This window comes from Ictidomys tridecemlineatus, chromosome 8 (assembly GCF_052094955.1).
Source record: "Ictidomys tridecemlineatus isolate mIctTri1 chromosome 8, mIctTri1.hap1, whole genome shotgun sequence".
Taxonomy (NCBI): Eukaryota; Metazoa; Chordata; class Mammalia; order Rodentia; family Sciuridae; genus Ictidomys; species Ictidomys tridecemlineatus.
The window spans coordinates 139,201,571-139,226,464 of NC_135484.1; the positions used below are offsets into that span (position 1 = coordinate 139,201,571).

The following is a 24,894-nucleotide window of genomic DNA, read 5'->3' on the forward strand; positions in this document are numbered from 1 at the left end:
GCAGGAAACATGAGCCCCAGACATTTCGACACCATGGTGAGAAGATTCACTAATCAAGCAACTACTACAGACTGATTTCATAAAGGAGCACATTCATCATAAACTTGCCCCGATGGGCCTCCCTCATCACTGCAAACTCTTTACAACTCTTATTGCCTCAAAAGTGAGTAGTGCCGGAGCCCCCAATACAGCCAGAAAACTTAATTCAACAAAGGATTTCTTTTTCATTAGAAGCTTGTGTGCTGCAGCAAAATGATAGGTTCTTGGACTTCCAAGAATACCCTCCTCCAAGCCTGGAGGGTACACACTTCCTATTCCCCCTTGGAAAGCTCTCAACTCTTTAAGTTTCATCCCAGGACCTACCTGTCTGGGACTGTCCCCTCCCTCCTGAGTCTCTGGAGTAATTCCTGCCTGCCTGCATCATACATTTCTGGTAGAGAATTATATCCGTGTAGCGTTCATAATGTCAGTGGTTGCATTTGTTGATGATTTAGAGAATTCCTCTTATTTATATCATTTGTAGTAAACTCTTTAAAGACAGGGATGGACTCCTGGGTATACACTCAGAAAGTGTGAAATCAGTTTGTCAAAAAGTCATCGGTACCTGTGTGTTCGTTTCACCACTATTCACAGTAACCAAGGGAGCAGATGAATGGAGAAAGAAAATGGTACCCAGATACAACAGATGACTATTCAGCTATAAAAATGACATCCTGTCGTTTATGGAAACATGGGTGGAGTTGGAGATCATAAATTTAGGTGAAATAAGCCAGGCATAGAAAGTCAAAGCATGTGTGATTTCACTTATATGTGGAATCTAAGAAAGCTAAGCCCATCGAATTCTAGAAGGGGGTTTACCAGAGACTGGCGATGTGGGGGAAGGGACAGGGATATTGGCTAGTGAGTACAAAGATGCAGCTAGGCAGGAGAGACACTTCTGGTGTCCCATTGCATGGAAGGCTCATAGTTAACAGTACTGTACTGTGTCATTCAGAAGAGTCAGAAGAGAGGACTTTAAATGTTCTCATCACCAAGAAATGATATGTGTTTGAGATGCACAATGCATCCATGCACTGAACTATCTCAGCACCCTAAACATTAGCAATCAGTGTCTGTCAATTAAAAATAAATAATTAAATTTAAATCAAAGTAGGACAGAGATGGAGTCTTAAATTCCTCTTTTTTCTTCTATTGAGCAGGAGAAAAATTAATAATACCTCCCATGATTTTTTATTGGATCTTTTTAGTTATACATAACCTTAGGATTTGTTTTGATATAATTATAAAAGCATAGAATATAATCTGCTCTAATTCCCAGCACTTTCCCTTTCCCTCTCCTCCTCCCTCCCCAGTTCCCTTCCCTCTATTCTATGGATCTTTCTCATGTTTACTTAGTTACTTTTTAAAATTAGTGTCTTGTGGATGGACATCCTTTGGAGCTCCCTGTGGGTAGCTGATTTCTGCATCAGGAATTCGTTGAACTGGATGAGATGCTATAAAGGTTCCTCAACAGGAAAGAAATGCAACTGAGAAACCGAGGAAAGCATAGCCAGACTCCCCACCATGCCCAAGAAAGCATCCAAATGGCCCATCCAGGGTTCAGCCGGAGAAGGGCAACCTCTAGGGGTCCCTCCCCAGCCTCCTGGAGGCTGAAGAAGCACTGGCCAAGACCAGTTATGCCCACCTCCCTAGGGTGACTCTTGTTACTCCTCTAACCATACACAAGCTTGGGATAGTTTGGATGTTTGCATGAAAGAGAGAAAGAGACCAAGAGAGAATCAGAGACAGAGATGGAGAGGATCAGAAATTCTGAGAAGAGACAAGATTTTAACAGGGGCTGAGAGGCAGAGAAGAGAGATCCAGCTGTTTATAGTCACCTGTGGTCATCTACTACCTGTCTGGCCGCAGTGGCCGTCGCACTTTATGTAGGTTATACTTCCTTGAGGAATACGGTCAAGATTTAGCTCTCCTATACAGTTGCACTCTTTAAAATAAGGCTGGTAATTGGGTCATCTTATTAGCAAGCAACCATCACTACGCAGTTCAAAGAGCTGCGGTTGTTCCCTCATCAGTCCTGGCCAGGGCTCAAGGAGAAACCAGAGGGCACAGACGCTGAGTAAGGAGTCCGCCTTCATTCTGACTCGAGTGTATTTTAATTCCACTTTCACAGGGTCTCTTTTCCAACTGGAGACTGAAGAGCAAGGCTGCACATGAGTTTTCATTAAGTGTCTCCCCCCCACCTGTCACAGGCCTGGGATTTCTCAGAATTTCTGTGGAACGTCTCCGAGGGCCCACCTTGCGCCAGGCCTGAGTTCAGCTCCAGACTTTCTGGTAGATTCGTTTCAATTACGTAGGTGCTAAGGAGCCAGGCTCATGCAACCTCACAAGCCAGAGAGGTCATCCTGAGACAGAGGCCTGGAGACAGAGGAGGAGCCAAAGTGAAGGCAAATCAAAGAGGGGAAGGAAAGGAGGAGGGAGAAGGAGGGAAGGGGGAGGAGGAGAGGGGGGAGGAGAGAAAAAGAAGAAGAGACTGGGGTCCCATAATCCCCTTGAAGGTCACACTACCAATGACCTAAAGAACTCCCATGAGCCCCCCCCCCCAAAGGTTCCACCACCTCCCAGTAGCACCATCTCGGTCATTGCACCTTCAACAGCTGGACCTTAGGGGACACTCATCTGAACCATGGCATGGCTGCTGGAACTAAGTATCACAATTCTATCTTTAGACAAGGAAACAGTGACTTAGAGGGTGGAACAAATTCTCTTGTGACTCTCAAGGATGGAGCCTGGATTCTGACCCGCATCTGCCTGAGTCTGAATCTCTCTCTGCTGCTCTGCTGCTCTCAGCCTGACTGGCCAATGAGAGTTGTCCCTGAAAGCAGCCTCAGATGGGAGAGGGCCAGGCCCGGGAAACACGCTTATTCCTTGAAACACAGCAAATTACTTTATTCAGGTGAGTCTTACTGTGTTATGTGAAGGGGGAAAAAGACCCCTATTTCACTACTTCTCGTTATAGCATGAATAGAGATTCCTTTGAGGGGAAAAAAAAAAGAAAAAAGTTAGACAGCCGTGTGTATCCTATTAGGGGGGTTTTCCCCAAGTCTCCTACTAATGGCCTTGACAACAGTCTCAGCCTTCTGATTTACCTTCACTGCATTTACCCCAGCTATCCAGAAGGGGGGAAACCCAACCTTCCTGACACTCCTCTCCCAGCTCCTCTGTAGAGGTGATTTATGGAGGAACAGCTGGACTTCCAATCAAGTCAAAGCCATCTAGGTGTTTCCAGGTTTTCATTCTCCACGGAACTTTTCTTTCTCTTTTATTTTTTTTTTCTCCTGGAGTATATGTGTTTGGTCGGCTCCTCCTTGTCTTTTTTTTTAAATTTATTTTTATTTTTTTTATTGTTGGTTGTTCAAAACATTACACAGTTCTTGATATATCATATTTCACACTTTGATTCAAGTGGGTTATGAACTCCCATTTTTACCCCGTATACAGATTGCAGAATCACATCAGTTACCCTTCCATTGATTTACATATTGCCATGCTCGTGTCTGTTGTATTCTGCTGCCTTTCCTATCCTCTACTATCCCCCCTCCCCTCCCCTCCCCTCCCCTCTTCTCTCTCTACCCCCTCTACTGTAATTCATTCCTCCCCCTTGTATTATTTTCCCCTTTCCCCTCACTTCCTCTTGTATGTAGTTTTGTATAACCCTGAGGGTCTCCTGGTCTTTTGAAACCCAACTCACACAGTGCTTCCTGGGGAATCCCTCCAGTCAGCCACTCTCTCCAGCGTGCCCCCAGGCACGTTGCCCAAGAAGCTGGCGAGGAACCCACTCTCCGCCACTTGCCACCCCCTCCACACGTGCCCCCTGCAGCAGGGGACCAAACACGTCTGACCCCCACTCTAATCCCAACACGGGGGCCCTGCACGGGCAGGCACTCGATGAGATCAATAAGCACACTCAAAAGGAAAGGCAAAGGACTTTATAGTTTAAAAAAAAGTCAAATAAAAATATGGAAAACAAATTTTCAAGCATCAAAAGGGAGACTTAAAATATCACTTTTGTGAAGAATGAAATCATAATGTTTGCTAGTAAATGGACGGAGCTGGAGAATATCATGCTAAGCAAAATAAGCCAATCCCGAAGAACCAAAGGCCCAGTGATGTCTCTTGATATGCAGATGCTAAGTCACAATGAGGGGGACGGCTTGGAAGAAGAGAGGCACTTTGGATCAGGCAGAGGGGAGTGAAGGGTGGGGAGGGGGAATGTGAATGGGGCTTTATTACCCTGTGCACATATATGATTATACACCCAGTGTAACTCTACATCATGTACAACCAGAATGAAAAGTTCTACTCCATTTATGCACGATGTGTCAAAATGCATCCTACTGCCACGTGTAACTATTTAGAACGAATCTTTAAAAAATCACTTTTGAAAAGTTACAGAATACGAATGCCAAATTATCGATAGACTTATTGTCATGTGGGCAGGAAATATAAATTGTCAAAAAGAAAAAAAAAAACAACCAACCATGGACATTATATCAAGTTACCATAACACACAGAGTGTAAATCCACTCCAAGTTCACCACCCGCATCTTTGGTATTTATAATATAAAGGTAAATGACAGGTACTCCAGCAATCCCTGGGGTGGGTTCTGCATTTAATTGAAGGGCCTTATTTAAATGAAAATGTGGTAAGAGACCATTTGTACTACAACAATTTTGGTAAGTGTTGGGCTGCCCACGATCCATTTTGACTGTGTACCTGCTCAGAGCCGTGAGTACACGTGTTGGGACTCTGAGGAGAGACACAAAACACAGCATGAGCCAGACGTGTTTGACCATGAAAGTCCTCCTTTTCCCACGGAGCCTCTGCCATGCCGGGTGCCCACAAGGAAAGCACTCTGGGAAACCCTGTCCTCGTTTCTTAGATGCCATTATTAGCAACTTCACAGTAATGCTTAAAAATGAACGGGGTCGTCGATGCAGGAGCGAAAATTTGGAACGATACTCTACAGAAGCCTTCCTTCAAAAGGATGAACAGCGATGTGTTGTTCTTTCAGCAAAAGACAGCATAAAATGGTAGAGAGAGCAGTTTAAGACAGGTTTCTCTCCAGGATACCAGCTGTGTGATTTGGGGGCAAGAAATTTCTCAACAGAGAAGCTATGTTACATGTATGTGAAAATCACACATCAGTATGATAATTTTATCTGGACTTTTTGAAACAAAAATCCATGGGGAGACATCATCTTCAAATATTTGGCTTTCAGGCTGCTAGAATTTGGGTGTGTCCCCAAAGCTTGGTCCCCAGTATGGCAGTATGGGGAGGTTGCAGAATTGGTTAAGAGCTGTGGCCCTCTGAGAAGTTTTGAGGTCCTTAGGGGCATCTCCCTCAGTAGGCATTAATGCTGGTCTTGCAGAGTGAGTTAGTTCCTGTGAGAAAGGGTTATGACAAAAAGAAAAAGCTTGATGTTTCTGGCTTCCTGTATCTCTCCCTCTTGTATATGCTCCCACTGTGATGTCATCTGCCATGTGGTGATGTAATCAATGAGTTCTTCCCTGGGAGGCTGAACCAATGAGATTAATGGATCTTGGACTTTCACAGCCTTCAAAACAGTGAGCTAAATAAACTTATTTTCCTTATAAATTACCAAGCCTCAGGTATTTTGTTATAGCAACAGAAAACAGACAAATACACTGATATAAGAATGTCTTTACTCCCCCTTGGCTCCTGAAACAACTGCTTACCTCTTACAGCTTTAAATAACTTAAAGTCAACAGGCATGATGCTGTCCTGTATCTCTCTACCTAAAACATTCACAATCTCACCTCTTTGTCAATACCCTGAGAGGGGAAGGGGTTCTTTTATCTGGTGCAGACCTCACCCATGCTAGAGCACTCTATGCTTCTACCTCCTCCAACACTCTCCTTCAATCATCCAATGTTTCTCCTGAGTCTCTATGATTCTTTTTTTGACTGGTTCCTTCTCCTCTGCCTATATATACATTCAAGTCCCTGCAATCCTAAAACAAATGCCTGAATGAAAACACCCCTCTTCCAACCTGCATTATTCTCTAGCTACCAGCCAATGTTTTCTTTTTCCTTCAAATTTCCTGAAGATCAGTCCACATCGGCTGCATCTACTTTTCACATCTCATTGACTTTCAGATCATTGAAATTTAGCTTCTCACCAGGTAACCCAAGTCCCCTAACTGCTGAAGTCTCTGTAAGGTCCCTATCTCTTTCCTCTGCAAATTGCCAAGCTCTCTTAGATTTAGTCCACTGGTTTTGCCTGTCTGCCTTCTCCTTATTTAATCATTTGGTCTTTGGCTCCCTCAGGGACTCCAGTTCCTGGGCTGACTCCTTGTTTTTCCCTAGAATTTGAGTCTTAATCCGCTTCCTTCTCGATTTCCGAGTGAGCGTGCCCATTATATGTATATAATTTCTCCATCTCCATCTACCCAACACCAACTACTGCTCTGCACTCCAGACTCATACTGTCTCTTGGGCATGTTGAATGCCCTCCGTGCCTCAAATGCACCAGGTTCAAGTAGAATCGCATCCGTTGACTCGCATTCCGATCCCTAGTGCTGCCTTGGAGAACCCATGCGCTGTGTTCAGGAGAGGCTCACTCACAGATGTGAGTTTGAATAGCAATCCCAGAACTTTGCAGGTTAGGATCTGGGGGTCAGTTATTTATTCATTCCAACTTTAATGTCATCTGAAAAATGATGACAATCACCCAAATACCCAAAAAAGCCGCTGGAAGAATTAGGTGGGAAACGCCTTTGCACATTATCAGTGGGAGACATTATCACTATGATCACCTCCCACAGGCACCTTTTTACTCCCAAACAGCCTGCATTCTTTATCTCATTTGGAATCTGTCCTCAGAGCCCAATCAGCCACCGACCTGGGACCTGGGAGTGACTATTTCGTCCCTTTCACCTCTCATACAATTACAAGTTTCCATTGGTTCTGCCTCTTAATTAATTCTCAAATCCCATCACTCTTCTCCATTCCTACAAGCACAGCCCTGACCCAGGCTCTCCCCCTTTCTCTGAGCATCTCTCCTCTAGTTTTTATTCCTAACCCATAACGTGGGCTGGAACAGGCCCTCTTGATTAAGAATCCTTTATGTCCTCCCCATCCTTACAACTGACTCTGACATGGCAGCTTGTTTTTGATAAATGCTACTCAAGAATTGAGAAGGTTGGATGAATTCTAGATAGGGAAGAGGGGTGGGAGGGAAAGGGAGGGGGAAGGGGACCAGCAAGGATGGTGGAAGGGGATGGACATCATTATACTAAATACATGAGTGAAGATTTGAATTTGGGGCCAACCTACCTTATAGACAAACAGAGACATGAAAATTTGTGGTATATATGTTGTATTAAGAATTATAATGCAAAAAAGAGAATTGCATGAAATTAACGAAGCGTCGGTGATGATATTTGGATGATCGATGGTGTGAATGATGCAGGGTTGGTGCGGTTGGCCTGGCCCTAGATGTGCTTGGGCCTGTGACGCCTGGACCATGAGCCACCCCCTCAAGAAGGCTGCACCTGGGTGGCAGACATGGGTGGGATGTCCAGCGTGTCTTCTTGGTGTCTACCACCATCCATCCTCCCTAGACCCTCTCCTCTGAAGAGCCTGGGCACAGGAAATACTTTCACAGCTTCCCTTACAGATAAGTGTGGCCAATGAACTGTGTACGGCTTCCCGGAAACTTCTGGAAAGGCTTTTATTTTCCTGATAGTGGGGGCAGGTCTGACGGTTGCCATCCTTCCCCTTTTCTTTCTGCTATAAGTAGAAATATGAAGCATGCAGCTATGGGGGGCCATTGCGGAACCGAGGAAAAAGTCAAAGGAACCTCTGAAATCCTGACTTTGACACCTTCGCGGCTTCTGTGATTGACAGGCACCAGGAAGAAGGAAACTTGCTCACAGACCGTGTGGTTACCTGGGAGGGCTGACTAGGTCAAGCAACCTCTCTGGCCTTGGGAGAGCTGAGAAGGAAACGGCAAAGAATTCTTTCCTGCTTTCTTCCACAGTTGGGTATTAGAGAAGTAGGGGGTCCATGTTGAAGTCACAGCAAATTAACACCACAAGCTGTTCCTACCTTTCACAGCTCCAGCGCCAGGTTAGCAAACCTATAATTAACACTCTCTCCAAGCCTTTCATGATTTGTCGGGGCTGCAGGCTCAGAGGTGGGAAGAGAGAAAAGGCTAGGAGCACATATTCCAGCCACACCCACCTCTTTGAATTCATTAACACTTCTCACCTAATTCTAGGAGAGAGCTGTGCTGATGAATAACGAGATCATAAATCCCTAGTGGAACGAATGCCCTAACTCTCCTGCTCACTTTCTCTACTTGGAGAACCCAGCACACCTGGAGTAATCTGGGGCCATCTTCCTTAATGTAATAAATTACTTGGAATCAATCCTTGGTACCACAAAGAATACTTTTATATTAAAATTTTATTTACTTAAATATTAAGGAAGAAAGGAAGGAGCATAGAAGGCAGAGTCACTTATGAATATATCCTGTGACCTAGGTTGTGAGGATAGCAACCCCAAGTATCAACACATCCCAGTTGACCTTATATAAAGTCACAGGGAAACAATGCAACATTAGCAATTCAAAGTGGAAGTAATTCAGTGCAAGTATTTAGAACTTAGGTGTATGTTTATATAATAATGGCTGGATCTTTATTGATGACATCCAATTGTGTTAAACACTCTATAAGAAATAGTTAAAAAGATTTGCCTATTCATTATATATGAATATACATATGAAAATGCATAATTTATATGTAAGTATGTATGTATGATGAATATATATACTTTTTTTTAAACTAAACAAAAGTAATGTCTTTTCTGTTGTGTGTGTGTGTGTTTTTTAAAGCAGTCTGTTCACATTCTAGATTTCCCAATGCTGTGGGTGCACCTGGATATATAAAAACTTTTGCATTTAAATTCATTTCCAGTTCACATTCAATACTTGTCTGTTCTCAGTGCAGCATTATGCTTAAAATCTAATTTCCAGAGCTTTATTCTCTCCTATTTATACAAGTACAGCATGTTAGGAGAATTGTTTCTTAGCCCCACCGAGGGCTCAAGAATGCTCATCCCCTGTCCCCCGTCTTAGCACTAGTGCAACAGAGAAGCTGAGACCCTTCTGTAGCTTCCTGATGACAAGATGTGCAGAAAGACACCCGCCAAGACAAATCCCCATCACCCGTCTTTTAATTCCTTCTAAAAGTGCGCTTGATTTCTCAAACACTAAGTAGCACAATGTGGAATTCTGCCACTTTCCTTTTCTTGTGTCTACAATAAATTTGGAAATAGAACCCCCCCACACACACACACAATGTAACAATACCTTTAATGGCCATGTATCCTGGAGTACAGATTAACTCTGAGAGCAGATGTTAAAGGCTCTGAGAAGGGTTTTAAATGCAAGTCGGTTTAAAAAAGATACGTACATGTTCATTTTACAAGTAAGATTACCCATGCTTTCTCTCCTTTTTTGCTGAAGTAATGAAAGCAATACCACTTTTTTTTTTTTCTCTTAAATAAGGGACTTCAAATGTTCACTGTGGGGATGCTGTGGTATGGGTCTCAGACCTCTCCTGTTGTTTCCCGAGACGGTGCCCATTCACTGAGGAGCTCTTAACGGTCTGCCCTGAGTGGCAGGGAACCACCCGCACTGAGGTTCCAGTGCCCTCCTGCGGGTTGACTAGAAACTCACCACCACCTGTGCCTTGGTAGATGGGACCCGCGCTTCTGCCTGGATGGGACAACCCTGAAGACCCCACCCAGCTCTAGAGTGCACCTGGATCCCGCCCATGGAGGCCCTGGTCGCCTGGTTCTCCAGCTCTCTCTGGTCCAGCCCTGATCCCTCCTGCCTCACAGAGGTCGATTCTGAGAGCGTGCTCCAGTGAGCTTTCTGCACACCAATCCCCTCCTCCATCTTCCTCTCCTAGGAACTCAACTCAATCGTCCTTCCTTAAAATGTATATGAACCATAATAGTCTATGCCCCAAATACGATTAAATTTGTGGTTATTTTAGTTCACTTAACATACGGGGCATCATAATGCAGCTCTCCCTCCTCTCATCCCACAATGAGCGTAACAGACAATTCTATTCAGGACCCCAATCACCATGTGGATGTTGTTTATCTGTATCTTTCTCCCCTTTCCACTTCTATTCTGGTTTCAACCAATGGCTTTTCCCACATTTATACACCATTTTGCACTTGTAAATGCTAAGTACAAACTGTGTTTCTCAAGTAATTGGGGGTCTGAGATCATTTGTTTATTTTTAGTTTAATTTATACACACACACACACATACACATATATACCTAAACACATATTCATATATATTCTCATGTACATCAATATGTTTTCACACATGTGATCATCTCATGTTTGCTTTATTCCTCTTTTTATTGCTAGTTCCTACCCCTGCTTTGCTTTTTCCCCCTTATTTTGGATGTACCCCCACAAGAAGCCCAGTCAGCACCTAACTGGGTCTTTCTGGTTCTCTTTTATACTCACAATAGTGGACAGATCTGTGCTCAATACAGTAGTCCCCTCTTATCTGCAGTTTCATTTTACACAATTTCAATCACAGTTTAAAAATATTAAATGAAAAATTTGGGGAATAAACAATTTAAAAATTGTCATAAGTAATTTATAACATGCACCATTCTCCATAGTGCGATGAATCTGGTGTCTTTCTTCTCCTTCCCATGAAGGAAGTGAATCAACATTTTGTCCAGCAAAAACTCACAATATAGACATTACCTGGCCCTCAGTCACTAGTCACCATCTCAGTGATCACATGCCTGTCATGGTGCCACAGTGGTCGCATTCCAGCAAGCCTAAGGCAGCTGCCTGGTGCTAGGAACCAAGGTCTACGCCATCCACCTCACCCCATCGCATCATGGCGGCTTTGTTATCATCTCATGTCATCACAAGAAAGGTAAAGAGCAGAGGAAGATATTTTTTGAGAGTGAGAAAGAAAGGACCATATTTACATAACATTGGTTATACTCTATTGCTATAATTATTCTGTTTTATTATAATTATGTTGTTTATCTCTTATTGTGCATAATTTATAAGTAAGACTTTATTGTAAGTACATATGTGTAGCAAAATATAATATGTATAGGTTTCAGTTCTATCTGTGGTTTAGGGTATCTTGCTGAAGCTCTTGGAGCATATCCTGCACATATTATGGATGACTAACTGTACAGTTAAAATCATAGAAAATATTCATATACTCCTCTATACATTTTTCTAACTCATTACCTTTCTTGAAGTCATCGGCATAGATTTCATTAGATCTTTTTTAAAACTAGCTATCCGTTATGTGAACATATCACAATATATTCAGCCATTCCATGATTGAAATACTAATTTTTTTGTCACTATAAACAATGTTATAGTTGGTAATACCTAACTTTATAAACTGGATTTTAAGTATCTTTAGTATTAATGCCTAAGATTGGAATTGCTAGGTCAAAGGCTATATGTATTTTTACTATTAGTAGACATTGCTAAATTGCTTTCAGAAAACATTACAAAATTGCACATTTATATCAGCAATGCATGTTTTTCTCTGCATGCATATCAGCAAAAGATATGAACACTTTCCCGCTGGGTACACTGACTCATGCCTGTAATCCCAGCAGCTAGGGAGTTGAGGCAAGAGAATCACAATTCAAGGCCATCCTCAGCAACTCAGCAAGGCCCTAAGCAACTTGGTGAGAGCCTGTCTCTAAATAAAATACAAAAAGTGCTAAGGAAAAAAAAAAAGATATTAACATTTTTCCAAATTTTTGCCAGTCTGGGAGATATCTGCTTCTTCAGTCTATTAGTGTATTTGAGTGTGTTTTCCTATGATAACAGGCTATTGGGGGGTTTCTCTTTTGTTGATTACATTCTTTGTATACATCTCTATTGTTGATTTGTACATTGTCAATCTGTAAGAGCTTATTTTTTTACTATGTTAACCATTTATCTGTAATCTATGCTTTGAATGATTTTCAAGGTCTTTCCTGTCTATTTATTCCATTTGGGATATTTTTGATAATAATTTTGTTTTGGGTCATTTGGTCATATACATGGCCATTTGTGATAGTTTGATATGTTTACACAATTTTTGTTTTCTAAATTTTCAGTGTTCACAAACTTAGTTTAATCTGTGCAATTTTCTTACAAATCTTCTTGTAATTTTTTTTGTTTTACACCAATATTTATGCAATATGATATTTATTACTGCATATGGCATGAGAATCAATTTTTCATTTTTTTTAATTAGAGAGCCAGAGTTTCTGGTTTCTTTTATTAAAAAAACAAACAAACAGAAAACAAATAAAAAACCCCATATACATCTCTTACTCCATGAAATCTCTAACTTCTCATATATACTAAAATATACTTGTGGATTTCCTAGTATGAACCAATAGTATGACTCAATATCTGCTTCTGATATAAGTAATAGAGTATCTTCTTAATTTTTGTGTAGTTTGTTGTTGGAATTTGTCAGGTAATTATTCTTTTAAATAAACTTTAAGACTGTCTTATTGAAGTCCAAAAGAAAAGCAAAATAAAAAAACAGAAGGCCCTTAAAACTCCATTGGGATTCTAACTGGAAGACTTTAACAAATTAATAAATAATAATTATATATACATATATATATGAAGTACAATGTGATATTATGTACATCATGCAATTACTAAATCAAGCTATTCAGCATATCCATCACCTTACCTACTTACCATTTACGGTATGAGCATTTAAAGTCTACTCTTTTTTATTGGTATTTGGAATTGAACTCAGAGACACTTGACCACTGAGCTACATCCCCAGCCCTATTTTGTATTTTATTTAGAGACAGGGTCTCACTGAGTTGCTTAGCATCTCACTTTTGCTAAGGCTGGCTTTGAACGAGATCCTCTTGCCTTAGTCTCCCGAGCCACTGGGTTACAGGTGTGTGCCACTCACCTGTCTAAAGACTACTTTTTTAGCAGTTCTGAAATATATAATACATTATTTTTAACTAGTCCACCATTCTGTGTAATATAGATCATAAAACTTGTTCTCTGAACTGAAATTTTATACCCTTTGCCTAACACCTTGGGAGAGTTTTAAAAAATATATTGTGAAACTTCCCATCCAAGAACATGTTTGACTTTTCATTGATTTCTTATGTCTTTCATTAAAATTTAATAGATGCTGTATATACATTTTGAATCTTGCTTTATAAAATTTGGTTGACTTTTTAAACTTTTGGTCACTATCATGTATGAAATATGTTTTTCTAATTTCTATTAGACATTTAGAAATAAAAAATTTGTTTCTATCAGAAATTAAGACAAAGGTAAAAGCTGTTGATTTCTATGCATTTATCTTCTGTCTAGCCATTTGCCAGGTTTTATAAATACTGCACTTTTCTGCCTTGAATATTTTGGGTTTTCCACTTACATAATCATAATTTTAGCAAAATGTGAACTTTTTCCTCTTATTTTTCAGTGTTTATAGCAGATACTTCTATATTTTTCATTTTCTAAAATTTTTGAAGCAAGGCTTTAATCAAAAAGGGTAGCGATAGGGTTTTCTAATTTGTGATTAGAATTAAATTTGTTAAAATTTTTCCACTTAAATTTTGTTTGGAGGTAAACAATCTTTATTATGATTGAAGAACTTCTACTTTTACTTTTCTTAAGCTTTGTGTACAAATGCCTGCTGAATTTTACCATGTGTCTTTCAGGCACTATTGATTGATTGCCTAAGTTTGTCCCTTAATTCACATGAGGGATGATTGACAGATTTCCTTCTACTAAGCCACCCTTACTTTTCTGTGCACATGTTTCTATGATTGTTTTGTAAATTCCTAGAGAAATGTTTACCAAAATGTGTCAAATGTTAGTAGGTATAACTTAATAAAAGGACGCCATGATCAAATTAATTTGAAAGTCACTGGACCAAACAAAGTTAAACCTTACTTCCCAGAACCTTTGATGCTAATGTGCATTGTCAATCTTTCAAGAGGAGATTCTGAACACGGAGTGTTTAGTGAACTTTGCTGGATCATCTATTTTCATGGACCAACCCATGAGATTAGCTCAGAACACACTTTGGGAAATGCATATGTGGAGATCATGTGCTAAGATTGTCAAATAGTTTCAGCACACAAGATCCAACATGGTGGTCAATAAAACATCATGACTATACGATGCCAAAACCTATTTGTTTGGAGAAAAATATTTTAGTTAATTAACATTTTATGCCAACCAATTTTACTTTTATTTATACTAGATTTTTTACCAGTGTAGGCTCAAATTGTGGATGTAAGGCATGATGTAGACCCATCTTAGAAATGACCCATCCAGAGGCTGGATGTAATCTCAGTACCAACCATTGTTAAATAGGATGCAAGGAAATCATGCAATATCCACCTTTCTCTGCAATTCAATCATGGTATCATGAGTAGGTCTTGCACATAGTACTCACCAATGACATATTCCACCCTGAATAAATCCCTCCTGGGATCGTAGGGACGATTGAAGTCAATCTGGACATAGAAAGACTGTCCTCGACGGACAATCAACTTGTCATTGTCGTACTTGTCAGTGTGGTGATCGATCTTGTTGGAATCCCATCTCTCCTTGAACAGGTGAACGGCTGTGACATTCAGGAATTCTACAGAGAAAACAAGCAGAGGACACCGTTAAGTAACTGTGGTTGCAATACAATCTCAAAAAACCAAGATTTTTTTTTCCCCCCAATAAAGAAGGAAAGCAGTTCTGTTGAATGAAACTCTGCACAGGGAGGGGACGTGGAGCCAATTTGAGAGTCAGCCTCTCATGATATTCTTGCTTTGGAAGAGAATCTGTTAAAGCTTTTTCTATCCCTGGTCTCATTTGAGATCACAGGACACTCACTTTGGGAGAGAAGGATGCTTCTCTAATAGATCTAGACACAGAGAGGCGAGGGCCAGAGTTCAAGTCTTCAGATTCTCAGTCTCATGCTGGTTTGTGTTATGTTAGCCTCTTCCCGTCATGACTGTGCCTCGCTATGTGACACAGCCACTTCAATTTTCCTATCTTTCAAAAGGGGAGAATTGAATCTGACAAAGCCTCAAAGGGACCTTCTAAGGACAAAGTTGGCCATTAATCCAAAATTCTCCTCTTCCCACAGGAAAGGTCAAAAGCCCCATCCTTGTGTAATTCTAAAAGTAGACCTGGTCCCTCAAAGGCAGGGAAGAGAGGGAACAGGTCTGGAGACAGGAAAATGACATCTCCATGTGGTAAGTGTGATTGCTTCCATTTACACAGCAAGAACCAGCCTTTCATTGCCTCATGACCCATCTGGAAGTCAAACCCCGGTCTGTTTGATGTCAAAACTTCCAGGATGCTCCTGTCTTTGGGAATCAGTAGTATATATGTCAGTTCCATGTTTACTAGTCATCTAATTTTCTCTCCATCACTTAAACTCGTTTCCTCATCATAAAATGAGGATACCAACATTCTTTTCAGAAGCATGATACAGGAGCTGACATCTCTGTGAAAGTGACATGAGATGACATGAAATGACACATGAAAGGAGTTAGCAGAGTCTAACACATAATAATCGTGAATAGAGGTTTGCTCCCCTCTTGTCCTTTACCATTCTCTTCTGCAAATGATCGCTTCATGGGAAAGTAATGCTAACTACTTGTCTATGCCGTCGTTTAGAAGACTGACTCTGGAGGCTGACTTCTGTATGTGCACTTGACATTCTACAGGGTCACTGGGGGGACAAGGTTGGTGGGCTTCCCCTGGCTTTCTGCCCCCACCTCTGTCCCTAATTCTGCCTGCTACACAATTCTCCCTTGTGGCTGTAAACATGCTACTCTCTGAGAGCACAGCTTCTGAGCTTATACACATGCTAAGGCATCTCTCTGCAGTGCTCCAAAGGCATCTTTGCTTTTATATTTTATCTTGTGCAGAATTCCTGGTCCCCTTGGGTCCCTTTTTTTCCCTCATAGTTAAAACTAGGAAGCTGGGCTCTGTTTGTTATAGGTTGCATTTGAAATGTCCCCTGAAAAGCTCATACGTTGAAAGCATGATCCCCAATGCAGCAAGGTGCAGAGGTGGGCTTATAGCCAATGATTAAGGTTCTGAAATCAAAAATGGATTAATCCATTTGATGAATTAAGCCACTGATGGCTGAAAGAAATGATGGGTGGTAAACTGTAGGTAGATGGGGCATGACTGGAGGAAGCAGGTGGCTAGAGGCATGTCCTGGGGGACTATATTATGTCCCTGGCTCTTCAAACTTTCCCTCCCAACCTCCCTGCCTCCTGGCAGCCATAAGCCAATCACCTTTTTAAAATTAGCATACTAAACCTTTGAGAACTTCTATGAAGATGTAGTGATACGTGACACATGGGCCTGGCACTATGTCTGGCACATGGTGGGCTCCTAGGTGTACAGTTGCTTGTGGAACATGAGCTCTGACAGAGCCATTCAGGTGGCGTGGTGCTCCATGGGTTACTCTGGGTAGCGCATTACAGCAGAAAATGCAGAATGCTGTTTTATTTTTGCCTCATCTCAGAAGCTGTTATAGTATATGGTCCCCGGAAGGGAACTTTCTTTCTGTTATGTTTAATTTTCTAGACCTTTATTATCCAATCTGCCTTCTCCTAAGTTTTCTGACTTTATTAAGGTCACAATCCCCAGAGTTCAACCAGCCTTAAGAAGGAGCTGGAGGAACATGGATGTCCCAGGTGAAAATGAGTTCAGTGACCAACTCCTCTGGTCTTCTTTTTTTAGCACAGTGCTTTTAAATACTTTTTTTTAAAAATACCTCCAAATCTAAGTCCTCAGGAATAGATTTAATAAATTCCTCACTCATCTTTACCCACGGAAGAGGTCTATGAGTATCACAACTTCACAGAGGCACCTTCTGGACCATCTGGTCAACCTACTGCACACTGCATGAACCATCTTCATGAAAGTCCTAGAACCTGAGCTCCCAGCCTCTGAGTGAGCAGAAAACTCTCTCACAGGCCAAACAGTTAATTTTTGAACAAGTCTAATGATTCTAAAAATTCTTTTGAGATAAATGGACATCTGCCTCCCTATAATTTTTCTGGTTGTTGATCCTGGTTCTGATTTTGGGATAAATATAGAGGAAGTCCCCTATTCATTTCATCTGGCACTTGTCAGGTATTTAGAGACTTCTCTTAGGCCTCCTCTGAGTCTCCATTTCTTCAGCTGTTCTGTATGAAATTATTTTCAGAACTTCTACCTATCATTCTGTTTTGTAATATATTTCACTTTGTCGATTCCTCTCTGGAGGTTTTTTCCCTGGAACTGAGCACATTAGTCTGGCTGTGGTTTTTTTTTTTTTTAAATAAACTACAATGAGAATCACTACATCTTTCAAAATAAATAGTGCAGTTTGCCAAGTGCAGTGGTGCACCCCTATAATCCCAGCGACTCTGGAGTCCGAAGCAGGAGAATTGGAAAGTTCAAGAGCAGCCTCAGCAACCTAGTGAGGTTCTAAGCAACTTAGCAAGACCCTAACTCAAAATGAAAAAATAAGAAAGGCTGAGGATGTGGCACAGTGGTTAAGTGTCCCTGGGTTCAATCTTCAGTACCAAATAAATAAATGAATAGTGTATTTCTATTAATTCAGTTCGAGGTATCATTAGTATCTTAGACACACCTTACTGTAGATCTATATCAAGGATCTGATGAAGCAAGACCCTTGAAAATGTTTTCTAATATCCTTTCCCTGAATATTGAGTTAAATGCCAATTCAGATCCCTACACACCACTAATATGTGTTGCTTTGGGCCATATTTGTTTATGCAATTGTTTTCTTCTTTTAAGCTCAATTTTGAGGTCTTATGTAGATTCATAGTAAATTCCTTTTTATTGAATTGGCTTATTGCTCTTAAAGTAGTTTTATACCCTAACTGTGCATTCAATACATTTAAGATTCTATCTTCCTGCCCTCCAGGATTTCTACAATGTGCCATTTTATGATGCCATCCAAGTGGTGGATATAAATATTGACAAGGCCATTGCTTAATAACTACAAGCTAAGCACACACATAGTGGCAGATACTAAAACATGATCAGATGATTACGATACAGTGGGATAACTATGCCTTTTAAAGGATGTATAGAATACTGGGTGGGTTTTTTTTTTTTTTTTTGGTAGGAGCCCTTAACCAGACTAGGGGATTTTCTGGAGGAAATAAGATAAACAGTGGTCAAAAGAGGAGTAAACAATCCACGTGGAAAGGAAAACCTAGAACAATGCTTCAAGCAGAGAAAAGAGCATGTGCAAAGACCAAGGTGTGGATCCTGAAGAAACTGAAAGAAGATTGGTTGGTGGGTGTAGTAGGAGGGGCTGTAGTGGAACAGCATCCAGGAGCCAGCTCCTGCCAGGCTTGTAGGCCACGTCAAGGGGTTTGGACTTTGCAAACATTTATGTTTACAAATATAAATTTAAACCGCTTCTGGAAGTCCCCAGGGTTTGGATGGTGTCAGTGCTAGAGGCTAGCTAGGAGGGCGGTGAGTTTGGTCCACCTGCTGGCAATGAATGACGTGATCCTAGAGCATTCACAGGACTTGCCTCCTGGATTCCTACCCTCCCCCCCATCATCAAGTGTCCCTGAAAAGGAGCATATTAGCAGATGCCTTATCCTCCCAAGCAGCTCTGCCAATAGAAAAAAATTAAGTTGAAGTGGAAGATTTAAGTATTTCTTTAGTATCTAGTGCTCATCAGCCTAATTTCCATTGCAAAAGAAAACATGGCTTTTCAGTTTTCTCTCCCAGGCTGCTGAACCTGGTTAATGGCTGGTGAGTCTAGTTAAAGTCAATCTATCCTTGTAGAGTGATGTGCTAGTTCTGTGGGATATCGGTTGGTATTGGAAGGCTCAGTTTCCCTGATTAAACTGATTTGGAAAATGCTGGCCTACCCAAAGTTAATCAGGACTCTTTGCCACAGCAGTCACAGGAGACTTGAATATGCTGATGTGCTCTGCAAAGCTGCCAAAGAGCAATGGTTTCCATACTTAAATGACCCATGGACAATTTTTCCTTTGAAGATCAGTGTTGTGCAGAATATGCTTTGGGAGATGCTTCTCTACTTACTAATTATACAACCTCAGGAAAGTTATTTATTCTCTCTGAGCTACCGTTTTCCTACTTTTAATATAAGAATGAAGTACCTACCTCCTGGAGTGCATGCTACCTAGTAAATTCTCCATAAATGTTTCTTATTACTGTCATTGTTGTTATTATTGTTATTATTATGAAAGTTATAATAGCACAATGGATAGGAGCCTGTGATTTGGACCCAGAATATCTGGACTCAAATCCCAGCTCTGCTACTTACTTTAGTCTTTATGACCTTGGACAAGTCATACAAACTTCCTGAGCCTTAGTTTCCTCTTTGGCAAAATAGACTTGGTATAGGGATTAAATAAGAAAATGTGTTGAGTTCCGTATCTCTAACTCTAGCAGATGGTAAACGCTCAGCAACTGATAATAATGAAGAATGATAATAGCCCTGAGCATTTGGGCAGATTCTTGGAGTCTATGAGTTAAGAAGGCAGGTCTCTCAGAGGACTGGTGAAAAGTCTGGATCTGAGCAATGCAAAGTCACTCCAGTAAAAAATGCACACTGGAAAGCTTTCTAGAAACTTTCTTTCAGCCTTACCAAACCCATGACCTTTTCCCTGTCTTCTGAGAAGACACACTTGCATTTTTTTCCTTTCCTGAATTTCTGCTGATGGATAAAATCCTTTTCTCCTCTCCATTCTTAGAATATATTCCTCCTGATACATTTCTCTTTAAAAAAAAAAAACGTACAAATTAGCTGGACATGGTGGCACTTGCCTATGATACCAGTGGCTCTGGAGACTGAGACAGGAGGATCAGGAGTTCAAAGCCAGCTTCAGCAACTTAGTGAGACACTTAGAAACTTAAAGAAACTTTATCTCTAAATAAAATAGAAAAAAAGGGCTGGAGATGTGGCTCAGTGGTTAAGTATCACTGGTATAAGAAAAATAATATACACATTACCATTAACAACTTGGTATCACCTTTATACAAATGGTATCACTCATGGGGCTGTAAGCCCTTTGAGGCTGGACCATGTCTCAGTCGTCTAGTCAGCATGCCTGGGGAAATGTGCAAAAAGCCCACAGCAAATATGGTTCCTTTCACTTAAGCCAATGTAGGACCTGAAAATTTGGAGCTTAGAACTGATTATTCACTTTAAAATGGATTATTCCATTCACCGTAGGCTTAGTCATAATAGTTCTTTACATATCATTTCTCAGACAATTTCATCCTCAAAATTTGCAAGTTTCTGGGATATCCATGCATATCATTGGAGACAGTTATAGGAGACTTTGTAACACAAGGCCTCCAGATAAGAAACTTTGTTACATGTTGGAATAAAAATGCCTGTGTCTTCATACTGATTATAACAAAGGGTAAGTAAAAAAAAATGCTAATGAATTCCTATGAGTACATAAAGCCTAAGCTAAAAGAAAATCTATGGGGTTACAGTGTTTTTCATAATGAAAAACATTTAGAGAGTTTATTTTAAAAATATTGTAGTCTGTATTGTTATGCTTTTGTCTAGGAATGGAATTTTCCAAAATGTATTTTCTAAGTGATATTTTCATTTTCTATTGCAATATTATTCCAATAAGTCATTTAAAGATTGAAACTTGGGGGAAAAAAGACTTAAAGTAAAACTTGGCTGAGATATGGAAGACTAAAAGCTATGCTAAGAGGTCAGAGGTTTAAAGAAATAATGTTCTAGTCTGCAAATGTATAGAATATATGGAAGGCTCACAGGATGGTGTATACTGTAGAGAAGGAAATGGCAGCTGCATTGACCTCACTTCAGTGTAATGTACTAATAAGTCAATGGGTCTGTTAGTTGTATTAGTCTGTTTTTCATTACTGGAATACACTAAAAATTTTGTTGATAGGGATGAATATTCAAAATATTTAGAGATTATTTCTCATCACTTAAATAGGCTCACCCAAGAATAATTCATGATTATGTTTTTTCCTTAAATGATGTCTTAAAATAAGAAGAGAATTGTCTTATAATTTTAGCTTATGAAGAAATACTTAAAACAGGGCACATATAAACAAAAGAAGTGCTTATTTAAAAAAAAAAAAAGGAAATTAAGCTCACAGTTTGGGAGGATAAAAGCCCAGACCATGTGGTGCTGTCAGGGGTGAGGGCCCCATGGCTGTATCACCTCATGGCAAATGGCATCAAAATGGTGGGATGAGTGGAAGAGGGAGAGTCACATCATCAGGCAGGAAAGGAAGCCAGAGAGTGATTCAGAGGTCAGGCTCAAGCTTTTATAAAATTTCCTTCCCTGAGAACTGACTTCGGGGTCACCAAGAACTACCTTAATGGCTTATGAGGGCAGTGTTCCCAATGACCTAAAGGCCTCCCACTAGGCCCCACCTTTTAAAGGTCCCACCACCTCCCACATCACCACACTGTGGATGAAGCCTCCAATACAAGAACTCTTGGTGGACAAAACACACCAAACCATAATACTAGGGCTTCTTCCAAGTATGAGAGTAAGAGGTTGAGGGCCCCAATATCACTGATTAAAGAACATCTCTTGCATTGCTCATGAATAGCCACCCATAGAACAAGCCAAGAACAGTATTTGGTTCTTTTAATTACCTGACCATAACAAGGACTCTCCCAATAGTTGTCATAAAATATGACCATAGATATAAAGATGTCACAGTGCATTCTGTTTTCTCTTTGGTCTACTTGGGCCCCTTCCTAGGTCATGGGTATTCAGTGGACATTTGTTAAGGGCCTGTTGATTTTCGCTTTGTTTATTGGCTGAACAAGACATAACTTAGATTGAAAGAGCTTTCTTGTCCTTCAGGCTCATTCCCCACAAACAGGAAATGATTTTGCATCTCCCTGTCCAAGCCCAGTTCCTGACAAAATGGATCAGCTTAGTGCTAAGTCCCATTTTTTTTTAAGAGATATTACTGCTGGAAAGTTGGCAGCTTGTTCTCTCAAAGTGACAGCTTTCAAAAAGTCTACCTAACACAATTTAGCCTAATTCCAAACACATCAGAAAATGGGCTGTGGAAGGAAAAAAAAAAATTTCTCCTCAAGAACCAGTTGCCTCTCTGTCCTACTCTTTCTCTAATATGAAAAAAAATGGATTATATTCTCCCTGGGTTGTAAAAATATCCTTCTGAGAATGATTGTACCTGTCACAGATGGAATCTTGAAATAAGTAAAATGTTTAGGTTCATATTCTAGGAATTCCCTGGTGAGCAGAATTCTCCATGCAATCTTTGGTAATGTTGTTACTAACCCGTAGGCATAAACGCTCTTCACGAAGTAGGTCTGTCGGTGGTGGAGAGAACAATAGGAAAAAGGTCTCTTGCATTTCTTTGGGATGTGTGAAATTTTAGACTATCCTATTTAGAGTCATTTTAGACATTTTCTTCTTCAGCAATTAATTTTTAAAACAGTTGCTATTAAGAGGCCCTTCAACTTCCTAGAAGGAGATAGACCAAGCAACTTAGTGTGACCATGTCTCAAAATAAAAATAAATAAATAAATAAATAAAAAGGAATGGGGATGTGACTCTGTGATAAAGCACCCTTGGGTTTAATCCCCAGTACCTTAAAATGTTGAAGAAATGATCAACTTCTTAGAAGGAGATAGATCAAGAGAAATGGGGCTCACACCTTCTCAAGGGGCTAGAATCCCTCTCCTGTAGCCTGGAGTACCTCTTTCTCCCTATTTTCTCCCCAGCATTACAGTTACCTTTATAAAATGTAATCTTGCTATTCAGAATCTGCAAGGATCAAAGGAAGGGTCTTCAATGCCTTGTTTAGTGAGATCCCTGCCATTTCTCAGGCTTCTCTCTTACTCCCCTAGTCACTCCTCACTACTTGGCCTATGCTATTCCCTCTGCTGAAGAGGCCCTTCCATGCACCTGTCTATCTGGAACATTCTGATTCATCTTCTAAGACCCAGTTCAGAGATCTGTCATACGCAGCCTTTCTCACCCTCTCCCTTGCTCTGCCACACCACACGACATCCCTTTTGATTATTTCACAGGTATTTTCATAAATCTCACTTAGTTATTGCACTGGATGGCAACGATCTTTTCTTGTTTATTTCATCTATTAGACTGAGAGCTCTCCATCTATTAGACTGGAGGCTTGGGACTGACTTAGTCATTTTTGTGTCCCTGGAGAGAGCCTGGAGCTGCTCCTGGCACATATGTGACAACCAGTGAATGTTTTTGACAAACTGAGTGAAAGGCTGAACTGCACTAATTTCTTAATCACATATAGAATGCTTCTTTTATTCCTTCAGTAACCTTGAATCCAGAGTTTACTCCCATCAAGTAGAGGTTGATTGTTAACTGGTTAGTTGGTTGATTTGGTTCTGACAGTGATGGGAGGGAGAAGATTCTCAGAAAAACAAAAGGTCCATTGGCCTGAAAATTACTAGACCTACATTTTTTTTGCAAAACTAGGTTCGCTTTCTTATTTGATTTCAATGCAAATAAATATGTGAATTACTGCTGCAAATGATCACCTGTTGCTAATAACACAGAGTCGAACGAGCCCAAGAATAAGGTGATCTCCTGGAACACATTTCCAGCCACACATAATTTGACACCAAAAAGGCTTTACAGATATATATATCTCAACACCAACTGACTACACAGAATAGTCTAGTAAAAATTAATGTAAATCCAAACAATCTGAGGAGATTCTCACAGTACTTTTCCTGCCCAATGACTCTGGAGGTTGAGGCAGGAGGATCACAAGTTCAAGGCAAACCTCAGCAACTTAGTGAGGTCCTAAGCAACTTAGTGAGACCATGTCTCAAAATAAATAAATAAAAAGGAACAGATATGACTCTGTGATAAAGCACCCCTAGGTTCAACCCCCAATACCAAACAACAACAAAAAAGAATCCCTAAAACAATTTGAGGATGTCAGATCAGATATCCACTGACTGGCTAGTCCCACCTCTGAGATCCCATCTTTACTTCAAATATTTCAGTTTTTCCTAGATGTTATGATGTGTATGGGAGGAAGTTTATGTGAGTCCAAACATTTTGATAAAGATTTTGCTTTACTAAAATCCTCCCCACACCTTTTAGGAGTAGGATATTGCCATTTTGCCCAGGTCAACCTTGAACTCCTGGTCTTAAGTAATCCTCTTGCCTCAACTTCCCAAGTAGCTAAAACTACGGTTTTTGCCACTCTAAAACAATAATTTCTAACCAAATATTCACAGCCATGAGAGAAGGGCATTGTACACATCGGTGTATATTACATACATCATATGCAGTGATGGTCAGGATATATTGTTACAGGATTCATCCAAAGGACAAAGTTGACATTTTCCTCTTTTTTCCTCTCTGAGCTTCAGTTCCTCCATAGCAGCTTAGGAAAGGGAAGAGCCATCATTAAAATTAAAAGGAGGAGGAGGAGGAGGAGGAGGAGGAGGAGGAGGAGGAGGAGGAGGAGGAGGAGGAGGAGGAGGAGGAGGGGGAGGAGAAAAGGAGCAGGAGGAGGGGGAGGAGGAGGAGGGGGGAGGGGAGGGCTAGAGGGGGAAGGGAAGGAGAAGGAGAAGGTAGTGTTTGGTTTAGGGCTTTGTGTTCCAGAGCCAAAGACATCCTGATAGGTGACCAGGGAGTGAAGAGTGCTCTTGGAGGCCACTAGTGGCTACTGGGTGAACTGCAATAAGATGGCATCAAACAAACAAAACAGAAGAAATGATTTTGCCTTCCTAGCATTAGTCTCTTAACAGGTATAACTTG

At 40.7% G+C, this 24,894-nt stretch overlaps 1 protein-coding gene across 2 annotated transcripts in view; it reads right to left on the reverse strand.

Annotated features, from left to right (window-relative positions):
• Positions 1-24,894, reverse strand: part of F13a1 (coagulation factor XIII A chain) — a 160,700-nt gene that overhangs the window by 130,949 nt on the left and 4,857 nt on the right. For both annotated transcript variants that reach the window (XM_078020501.1, XM_005327491.5), the window contains exon 3: positions 14,541-14,729. In XM_078020501.1, the coding sequence (XP_077876627.1) occupies positions 14,541-14,729 (189 nt within the window). The remainder of the gene's footprint in view (positions 1-14,540; positions 14,730-24,894) is intronic.